Below are 11,250 nucleotides of genomic sequence, written 5' to 3' on the forward strand. Positions count from 1 at the left end.
ACATAAGAAACACCATTAGAGAATTAAGCTACTAGTTAAGAACTTAAATGATAAGTTTAATTTAAACCTAATGTCTAACCTAAAGTAACAGTCGCCTCATCTGCGTAAAGAATTGAATCTACTCACTTTCGTTTTCGCAGGTGTCTTAATTCCAGTGGGAGTAGATACTACTCTTGATCTCGGATAAACTTGGCGTTCACCAGGGTCATAAATTTCTTCGTTCTTATGGGAGTTAGAGACCAGTTGGTCTTCCTTAAAGTTATTGTCACTGTCATCGTTAGCATCTTTTTCTATTATCAAATCGTCCATATTTCGGTGAATTAAGTATCGTAAAGCGTTGTACCAAATGTTATGGCGTTTTCTTGTAGCACATGTAAATTTAACACTCTTTCCTTGTGAGCGTACTACAATGCTCTTATGATAAATACCAGTTGGTAAAGGATTATTATCTTGTACACTTTCAACGTCGATGATTGCAGCTGCTCTTGTTCTCACGTGTGATGGATTTCCTAATACAGGGTTGTTTTCAGACCAGTATAATGTTAAAGTATATGGATGAACCCAAAAGTAACGCTCATGGCGAGTTTCAGAAATTGCACTAAATGGTCCCAAACGACGATAATATTTGAATAAGTATTCTCCAATTACTACCTGTGTAATGGCTGGTATCATTGACCTATCTGTCAATGAAGCATTTGTCATCATAGAAAAACCACCTGTTGTTCGAAGTGAGTCAACTACACTTGGTGCATGAGACAACATTGATGCTACTGAATGTGATTTTGGAATCGTGGTCTTTTTGAGGGGGTTCCCAATATTTTTCATTGAGCCTTTTTCACGAATGGCAGTCACTGGAGGGGTAGCTAAATCTGCAGAAGTAGGCTTCGTAGTAAATGAGCCAACGGTTGTCTCAACTGTTCCATGGGGAAGCTTTTGAACCTCGTATCCATTTTTTTCTGCATAGTTTTTAAATTCGACTTCGGATATATCCTTCTCAGGCGACAGTTTAGAATCGACCAAGCTTGAATAATAAGATGTTGGCAAAATTGTGACTTTAGTAAAATCTATGGGTCTTTCTTCTACATTGATAGCACAAGACTCAGGAATACACATAAATCCCATTTCACGCACTCTTTCAAAAACAAGGTTCTTGTTTGGAAGTTCTGGAGCCGGCTGTACTTCATTGTTTACCTTGGAGTCTCCACTTAACCCTAAACTCTTCAGTTCCGTCTGCTCATGCCTGTCTGTATCTTTTTTGAGCTTCTCGTAGTCAGTCTTATCCAAGAATACAAGATTAAAATCTTTCAGCTTTGCAATAAGCGATTCTTTTGTCAAATGTGCTCTCTTGAGATCAAATATAAGAGAATCCTTTTCAGCTATTTGTTGCTTTAGTTCATGAATGTCAGACTCTGGGACCATTTTATTTTTGCCATTTTCACTTATGAATAAGTCATATTCACTCTGCAGTACAACAATTAAGCCGAGCCTTTCGGCGCTCATCCTGAGCTCATTTTCGTTAAGAATAAACGAATTTTCAGCATCCTGAAAGACAACTTGGTCTTCATCTATCGCAAGATCCTGGGAACTCGACATTGCTGCACCATTGTTATCATCGGATGTCACTTTTTTGATGCCTGAATCTTCCAACGAAACTGCTGACGCTTCTGCTACATTATCTGAACTGTTATTATTTTCACCGAGATTGAAAACTTCAAGCGGCTCAGGTTTTTGCAATAAAGCAGAATTCTTACTCAGTAGTGTTTCATAATGATTTTCGTCAATCTTCATACTTTCATTTTTAGATTCTTTGTTTATATTCGACAGATCCATGGGTATTATCTTCATCCCTATTTCAGTGGCATTTTTCTCCAATAGCTCTATAGAAGGACATACCAAATCTTTATAATTTTCATTACTAATAACTTTCATATTATACCTTTGTGCAGCTTCTTCGAGCGACTCGTCTGCTCTTGCCTCTAACTTTTTAAGCGTTTCTTTTGGCAAGGTAATCAACCCATTTTCCTTCGCACTCTCTTCGATTTGTTTAATCGAAGGCTTATTCGCCTTTAACAACAAGTCGTCATATTCTTGTGTACCTAATAATTTCAAGGAAGCCTCCTCTGCTAACTCGTAGACTGTTTTCAAAGATTTTACTTTTAGGAAATCGTAAGAAGAGCTGGGAATTAAGACACAATCAACAGCCAGAGCTAAAACCCTTAGACGTTCAACGGAGGGCTCTTCCAATTCTTTCAAATAGTCGGTTGTGGTTAACTTTAGGTTTTCTCGTATAGCCTTCTCTTCCAAAGTCTCAGAGTCTCGGGCTATGAGTGCTGCTAGTTCAGATTCTGGAAAGAGTTTGTACAGAAAGCTACTTGCAGTCTCGTGCAACTTATCTAAGGAAGGGTTAACCAACTCATCATACTCGACGTATGAAAGAAGTTTCTTACCTTCATCCTTTGCACTCTCCTCTAGTGTCTTCGAACTCTTTACCTTAAGGGCTACTAACTCGGTCTCAGGAATCACGGTATATCCAGATGAGCTGATTTTTTCTTTCATAAAGTCAAAAGATGGCCTTTCCGCTTTTGATTTCAAATTTTGATATTCAACAGGCTCAATTATTAAGAGATTCGAATTTTCTGCCTTCTCATTTATGGACTCTTTTGCTGCTTTCTCTAAATCAATTAATGCTGGAGTCGCAATAATGCTATGCATGTGCCTTTTCGCATGTTGCTCTAGTTCGTCTAAATTAGGGTTGATCAACGCATTATACTGTGACGATTCTACTAAATTAAATCCTTCCCGTTTTGCTCTTTGTTGCAAGCTCTCATTAGCTTCCATCTGTAAGTTTTCATAAAATTCAGCATCCACTATAATAAGAGAAAGATCCTTTGCTTTTTCTTGAATTGTTTCATTTGCCTTTAGTTTGAGTTCGCTTGCTTCTTTTTCACGTAAGACAACACGGTCAAGCAAGTTTGCCTTTTCTTCTAAATAGGAAACTGTTGGTGTTGCAATACTTTGTTCTAAGCTTTGCTTCTCTTTGATTAAAGCGTCATATATATCAACTGAAACTAGCTTCATGTTCTCACATTTCGCTTTTTGCTCCAAGTACGAGACTGTTGGTGTCTCGAGGCCTTTTTCTAAGCTTTGTTTGTCTCTGATTAAAGCTTCATATTGTTCAGTTGGGACTAGTTGCATGTTTTCAGATTTGGCTTTCTCCTCTAAATACGAAACTGTGGGAGTTTTGATACTTTGCTCCAAACTTTGCTTCTCTTTGATTAAAGCGTCATATACATCAACTGAAACTAGTTTCATGTTCTCGCATTTCGCTTTCTCCTCTAAATACGAGACTGTTGGAGTTTTGATACTTTGCTCAAAATTTTGCTTCTCTTCGATTAAAGCGTCATATACATCAACTGAAACTAGCTTCATGTTCTCACATTTCGCTTTTTGCTCCAAGTACGAGACTGTTGGTGTCTCGAGGCCTTTTTCTAAGCTCTGCTTGTCTCTGATCAAGTCGTCATATACGTTAACTGGAATTAATTTCATGTTCTCAGATTTCGCTTTTTCCTCGAGTGAAATTTCAGCATCCCGGATCAAACCTTCGTACTCTTCCAATAATATACCATGATCCTTTTTATCAAGTACTATCTTATTTGAACTTTCAGCAACTTCATTAAGCGGTTTGTCATAGTAACTTTCCAATTCTTCAAGCCTTGACAGAGAGATAACTGAAGAATCATAAGATGTCGCCTTCTCAATAATGAACTCGATGGGCGGCGTACGGAGGGTTTGAATCATGTTCTCGTACTCGCTACGAGGAATCAATATCTTACCAATTTCTTGAGCGCGTGTTTCAATTGGACTTCCAGCGACCTTTCTCAAAGCCGATAGTTCTTCAATTGCAATCAAACTATATCCTTCAATTTCGGCTGCTTTTTTAATTGATGGTAAAGACAGACGAGTACTAAAATCATCGTATTCGCCTTTGGTTAAAACTATCTTATTATGGCTTTTTGCTATTTCCTCTAGAGGCTCCGAAGCTCTCAATCTTAGCTTCAGCCATTCCGATGAAGACACAATTTCAAGCTTTTGCGATTCTATACTTTCCATCAAATCCTCAACAGTAAGTGAACCAGATGCATTTAATAGACTATTTATTACAGAAGTTTTAACCAAGGTTAAATTTGCTTCGTAGACACGATCTGATAGGGTTTTACTATTTTCCTTCAAAATTCTCTCCAATTCAATCGTCGGTATAAAGGAGTGGTTTGATAACTTCGCATCTTCTGCCACCTTCTCTATAGTATCCCTGCTTTCGGGCTTAAGCAAAGTTAACGTTTTTATATGATCCTTTGATTTGACCAATAACATTTCATTCTCGTTAGCTATTTTTTCAAGATGCCCCATTGAAGGATTATAGGCAAGAACCTTCAATTTATTTAATTCAATGGTCTCGACTGGAACTAGACCAAACTTTCTTAGTTTTTCCTCCAAAAATTCACGACTTGGTTCTTCAATCTGCCTTAGAATTTTACTATATTCCACATTATCCAACACCGTACTATTAAGCCCCAAAGCTTTCTCTTTTAAGAAGCTTACAGATGGATTACTGAACAAATTATGTTCTGATTCCAAAATCAAGTTATATCCAAGTCTTTGCGCAGCCTTCGAAAGATCTTCGACTGAAGGCTCAAAAGCTCTAGAACGCATGTCACAGTAATCAGTCTCCGGAATTGCGACCATATTGTGTGATGAGGCTGCCTGATGTACTTGCGTAGTGGAGGGGTGTTCAGCCTTTTGTATAATTCTCTCATATTCTTCCATCGTAATAGCTACTAACCCGAGCTCCTTGCATTTCCTACCCAAATGCTCCTTATCTGGATTTTTGGCCAACAAAGAGAGGCTTTCGTAATCTCTCTTTTCTAGAATGACCAAGTTTAACCTCTCTGCAGATGTTCGAAGATCTCCAATATCTGGATTAAGAGCAAGTCTTTCTAAATCAAGATATTCTTCCTTCGTTTTTATTACAAGACTAAGTTTGGAAGCCAATGAATTGACATCGTCAATTGTCGGATTGGTCGAAATTCTTCTAATACGCCCATATGTCTCATTATCGATTACTGTACAGCCAAGCTCGCCTGCTTTATCTTCAATATGTGATAACGATGGGGTCTCCGAGATAGAAATTAAAGCATCGTAATCAGTTTTTAACAAGACCATGAATCCTAATTCCCCAGCTTTATCTGATATATCCTCTATGGTTGGTTTTTCCACCAATTGTTTTAATTTTTCATGCTGTTCGCGTCTGATAACATCATAACCATTTTCAGTCGCTTTGATTGTTATAAAATTAATGTCAGGAGATTTTTCAAGAGCCGACAATCTGGAGTATTCTTCTTTTTCAATCACATCATAGCCAAGTCTAGAAGACATTTTCATTATTAGACCTATTTCTGGGTCTTCCTTGATTTTTATTAATTCTTTTAAATCCTGACTTTTAATCATTGTATAATTAATCGACGATGATTTTTCTTGAAGAAAGTCTAAAGATGGTGATACTTCTATTTCCTTAAGTTTGGAATAAATATTTTCATCTAGTACTGCGCAGCCAAACTTACTGGCCATAACTTCAAGATCTGAAAGTTCAGGATTGTGTGCCATTTTGGATAATTTATCATATCTGTCTTTGCTAATCAAGGTGTGCTCATGTTTAGCAGCTCTCAGACTTAAGTGATCAATAGAAGGGTTATAGGCAAGTTCTTCTAACTTTTCAACCTCCGCTGTGGAGATAACAGAAAAGCCAAGCGCCCTTGCTCTTTCCAGTACAGTTTCAATAGATGGGTTATTTGCCAAGCTAGTAACTTCCTTATAATCAGTTTCCCTGACCACTACCATTCCTTTTGCAGTAGCCTTTAGCTCGATGTGTTTCAAAGGAGGATTATGTGCGAGATCTTCTAAGGCTCTGAAGTCTTCTTGAGTGACAACCAAACAGCCAAGGATTTCTGCTTTGACATCGAGATGTCCCTTAGTTGGATGATTTGCAAGGGTTTCTAGTTCTTCGAAGAGTTCTCTTCTGATAGCCTTATGACCTATTTGTTCTAATCTTGGTGAGATAACCTCCATTGACGGCTCACTGGCTTGTTTATATAGCGTTGCGTATTCTTGCTTTTGTAAGCATATCAAGTCATGGAGCTCTGCATGCATCTTTACATGAGTAAGGCTAGGAGAGTCTGCTAGGGTTTTTATATCTGCAAGTTCTTCCCTCTTTATAATTTCATATCCTAACGCAGCAGCAGTTGAATTCATAGTATCCAAAGAAGGATTCTCAGCTTTGAGCGTGAGCATCGTGTATTCTTCATTAGAAAGTAATTTTTGATTGTGCTTCGGAGCATGATTTTTTAAATGCTCCAAATCAGGTTCTTCAGCAACCTTCTTCAAAGCGACAAAATCCTCTTGAGTTAAAGTAACCAAATTCCTCAACTGACAAGTTTCGTTTAGTTTTTCCTTACTAGGATATATGAGATTATTATACAAGTCCTTAGTAAGAATAATTGAGTTGAACTTTTCTGCGCTTGATTTCAATGATTCAAGGTTAGGACTAACAAGTTTCTTATGTGCTTCTTCCGATAAAGTCACTAGTCCTTTTTCTTTTGCTTTTTCAATAATGTGGCTCTCAGATGGCAGATTCGCTAGCGCTGTAAGTTCGTCATAGTAGTTAGAAGAAGTTAAAATTAAACCAAGATCATTTGCTCTCGCTGCCAAATATTCTTTTGTTGGTGTTTCTAAGTTCGTCATTGTTTCCAAGTACTGGTCGTATTCGTCGGACTTCAAAGCTTTCAAATTTTTCCCATTGCAGTGTTCAATCAAGTAATTGGATGAAGGATTATCATAATCATGAATAATTTGCTGCATTTTCTCATACTCTATTTTGTCGATTTTATTGAACCCAAAATTATTTAATTTGGTGGAAAGATATTCCAAATTAGGATTATCAAACTGGTCTTGAACCTTATGAAGGTGTTCGAGTTCTTCTGATGGTAAGGTTACTATACTCTTAGACTTAATCTTCTCTGCCATCTCTCTCTCATCCAAAAATCTTTCATATTCCTCTTTTTCTATTACCACACAATCCTTGCAGCTCGCAAATTCTTTTAACTTCTCGTCTGAAATTTCCTCGTCCTTTAAGTTTTGATATTCATGAGACGATATGATTACCATGTCGTTCTCTTTTGCAAATCTCTCAACTTCCTCTCTAGAAGGTAAAGCACCGACGAGCTCATTGTATAATGCAACCTTTTCACGAGGAGAAGAATCCATTTCAGTATCTGAGTTTGTCCGAATGGTGTCATTAAAGGAATCATATGCTTTACTACCAGATACGGGAATGTGGGCCGTATGATTTCCGGACGAAGATTTGGAAATTTTAAGTGGGCTACTTGAGGCTAGATTTTGCTCCATAAATTCTTCCCATGCCTCACTATCGTTACCAAATTGATTGGTGAAATCACTGTCGTCATCTGAAACAAAGAATTTTGAATTCCGCTTACTTGGTGAAATTTTCAGAAATGAATTTGCGAACTTGTCAGAGATGGACTTCCTATTAGCGGTCGTCTTTAATGGTGATTTTGTCTCTAATTGAGTCCTTTCCTTCTTCAAAAGACTATTTCTCAATTTTGAAATTGTGTTATTATTGCGTGCTACTAAAGCTCTTAAGTTCTCGATTTCCAAACTTGGGTTCAGAGGATCAGATGAGGGTAAGTCCAAAGGAACAGGATCAATAAGTACGCTATCTATCTCGGTCAAATCTTCACGTACGTTGCTCTCTGAGGCGTTGTCACTAGGCACATCTTCCTCAACATCCTGTGTTAGTTTTTTATCACTGGTGGACGCTATTTTCAAATGCAATTGATCATTTTCATCATTTAATTCTCCAATTCTATCATTAAGAACGCTCAATTCTTTGGAATATGTAGATTCCAAGGCATTGTATTTATCCATGAGAGTCTTGTTTTTGATGATTAACTCGTCGTAGTCCTTCTGAATTTTATTAACTGATGCATCTTTTTCTTCGTTGAGTTTCAATAACTTCTCTTTGCTCAAATTTAGGCTTGAAAACTTTTCATTTAAGGTTGCTAGGTTGGTTTCCAACTCCCAATTCTTTTCCTTTAAGTCTGCTTCAGCCATGTCTTGAGAATCTTTTGAGCTCGCTAGCCTTTTGCATTCTTGTTTAAACCCCTCTAATTCATGAAGAGCCGTTTTAAGCCTGGTCTTATAGTTGTGGTTTTCTGTGTTTAGTCGTCTACACTCGCCTAGCAAGTTCTCACTTAACCCTACAACGAAATTCATGTCATTACCTTTTGATTCAGGCCCCATACTAGACATCAGATGCGGTTTGGGAACCACCGGCATAGGAATTCTTTGTGATCTACCTTTCACAGGTGATTTTTCGGTACCCTCTTCTTGATAAATATTTTCTTTCTCATGTTTCGAAGCTCTTGGAACCTTTGTTTTGATTGATGAACTGAATAGCTTTTTTTGAATATCTGATAGCTGACCCCGAATATCTTCCGAAGGGGAAGATTTCTGGTTGCCTGACATTGTAAATAGGAATTTACTATTGGTTCCAGCTTATTGTAGCTATCAATTTCTATTAGGATCTCCCTTTGTTGTGGTAAAAAGTCAATTTTGAGATCATCGTGGATCACTCACAAAATTGGTAAACAAGAATGTTGCAACTGTGAGACAATCACAAAACAAGCAAACAGTAAATAGTCAGCAACATAACCAAACTGTTTCTTACGGGGCTATGGATATATGCTAAGTGCACTCTTAGTTGGGTACTTATTTTGCTAGCCATAGTGTGTTACTGGAAGGGTAAGTTGCTCTTTCTTGTTTTCCACTAATATATCTGACTTCAGAGACCGGTACTCTTTCTTCTTTTTCACATCAAACTCAAAGTGATCAACAGATCGCGGGCAAACGGTAGATCTATGCCAAAGCTCGATGATCTGTCTTGAGGATAAACACAAATTAACAGCTTTCTCCGAAGACTCTGGAACCGTCAGCTTAAAGGTTCATAATGCAGTGATGGGCTAAGCAGCCTGACTTCAAAAGAAATCGGTAAAGTATTTAGTATGAAGATTCGTATGATGGTGAGTTTACTTATCCCTGAAACATTTGTTCTTTGAGGCTATTCAATAATGATATTAACGGATGGAAATAGATGGCAGATTTGCAGTCTAGCAGCTTTGGCACGCGCATTCTAAAAAAGTTCTGTCGAAATAACTTATTCAACAGCCCAAAAATAAAGATTTCACTTTACTATGGATTCCGCCAATTATCATAGTGGGTCATCAAGGTATAATCACGAGTCGAAGCTTTCGAGTCGATCAGGTTACCGAGAACCCATAGAGAAAGATGATGTCGAAGAGCTCACCGCTAGGACCTTGAACTTAAACTTGAAGCCATCGAGCAGCATTTCACATTATAAAAGGTTGTTCATTGAAATTATCAATCCATTGCTATTGACTGCACTTTCGGCGTTTGTTAGGCTATACATGATAGATGCCTCGAAGTATGTGGTATGGGATGAAGCGCATTTCGGTAAGTTTGGATCATACTATTTGAAACGCGAGTTCTACTTTGATGTCCATCCCCCATTGGGAAAATTATTGGTTGCATTATCTGGCTACATTGCGGGATATGATGGAAGCTTTGCTTTTGATAGTGGTCTAGAGTACCCGGATAACTGCAATTATGTTTTAATGAGAGCATTTAATTGTCTCTTTGGAATTTTATGTACACCTGTGGTTTACAAAACTGCTATTGCTTTAGGTTTTAGCCAGTTTACCGTATGGTTTATATCTCTTATGACCATATTCGAAATGATATCGCTAACTTTATCGAAATTTATACTTTTAGATTCTATGTTGCTATTTTTCACGGTGCTAAGTTACTATTTCCTAGTGAAATTGCATAATTTGAGAACACAGAATACGCTATTGACTACTCGTGGAATAACTACCATGGTCATGACTGGTGTATCTATCGGCTGTGTATGCTCTGTCAAATGGGTTGGCTTATTTGTGACTATTTTAATTGGATTTTACGTCATTTACGATTTATTAATCAAATTCTATCAGCTTACCTCCACTAATTCGATTTCCTTTATGAAATACATATGTCACTGGCTATCAAGGATTATTTGCTTAATAATTGTGCCATTCTTCATCTATTTAGCTTGTTTTAAAGTGCACTTCACCGTCTTGAATCATTCTGGAAGTGGGGATGGCTCTATTTCGACCTTGCTTCAAGCTTCGTTGGAGGGCAATCTGGTTTTGGGAGGACCGAGATCTGTTGGATTCGGTTCCATGGTTACACTCAGGTCACAAGGTTTATCTCCGAATTTACTCCATTCTCATCCACATCTCTATCCCGAAGGATCACGACAGCAACAAATCACAACATATGGGTTTAAGGATGAGAATAACAACTTTTTGATAGAATTTGATCTTGAATCTGGGTTGAGAGGTGAGTTTGCAACCCAAGAGCCCCTCGAGAATGATACTTATAGTTTAACGCGGTTAGTTAAGAACGGTGATACGGTGAGATTAGTGCATGATAAATCAGATTGTTTACTACATTCTCATCCTATCCCTGCTTTTGTGCTGAAAAGTCAATATGAGGTATCGTGTTATGCAGACCTCGAACAAAGTGATTCAAAAGACGAATGGATAATTGAAGTTCAACTGCAGGAGATATCACCTTCTCCAGCTTTCAAAGACGAAGATCCAAATCTTATTCATCCTATATCAACGAATTTTAGACTTAGACACAAAGTACTAGGTTGCTATTTGGCAACTACGGGGTATTCATTGCCCTCATGGGGTTATCAACAAGGAGAAGTCATTTGTAAAAGATCGTTTATGCTGAAAGATAAGAGCACATGGTGGAACATAGAGGACCATGTCAATGACAAACTCCCAGAACCTGAGGTGAAATACGTTCCTCCAAAACCAAAATTCTGGAAAGAATTCGTTCTATTGAATTATGGAATGATGGCCTCTAACAATGCTTTGGTTCCAGATCCAGATAAATTTGACAGATTGAGCTCTGAATGGTGGGAGTGGCCGATAGATCATAGTGGGCTACGTATGTGTTCCTGGGGTTCTGACGATGTTAAATATTTCTTAATCGGCCATCCATTTATCAATTGGTTCTCGACTGCTGCACTAGGGTTGTTCTTAATCT

The 11,250-nt window shown here is 37.8% G+C and overlaps 2 protein-coding genes across 2 annotated transcripts; one reads left to right on the top strand and one right to left on the bottom strand.

The window, feature by feature from the left end:
* Positions 1–96: 96 nt before the first annotated feature.
* Positions 97–8,598, bottom strand: PRCAT00003953001 (uncharacterized protein; the record flags this gene model as incomplete). Its single annotated transcript, XM_062953916.1, has 1 exon — positions 97–8,598. The coding sequence occupies one exon, from the start codon at positions 8,596–8,598 to the stop codon at positions 97–99; it is 8,502 nt and encodes a 2,833-aa protein (XP_062810671.1).
* A 725-nt stretch (positions 8,599–9,323) lies between these two features.
* PMT6 (dolichyl-phosphate-mannose-protein mannosyltransferase) lies at positions 9,324–11,250 on the top strand (the record flags this gene model as incomplete). The annotated part of the gene is made up of 1 exon (XM_062953917.1): positions 9,324–11,250. A coding segment is annotated over one exon (1,927 nt), but the record flags the coding sequence as incomplete, so codon positions are not given.

This window comes from Priceomyces carsonii, assembly GCF_900007245.1.
Source record: "Priceomyces carsonii strain CBS4050 genome assembly, scaffold: Debaryomyces_carsonii_scaffold_4, whole genome shotgun sequence".
Taxonomy (NCBI): Eukaryota; Fungi; Ascomycota; class Pichiomycetes; order Serinales; family Debaryomycetaceae; genus Priceomyces; species Priceomyces carsonii.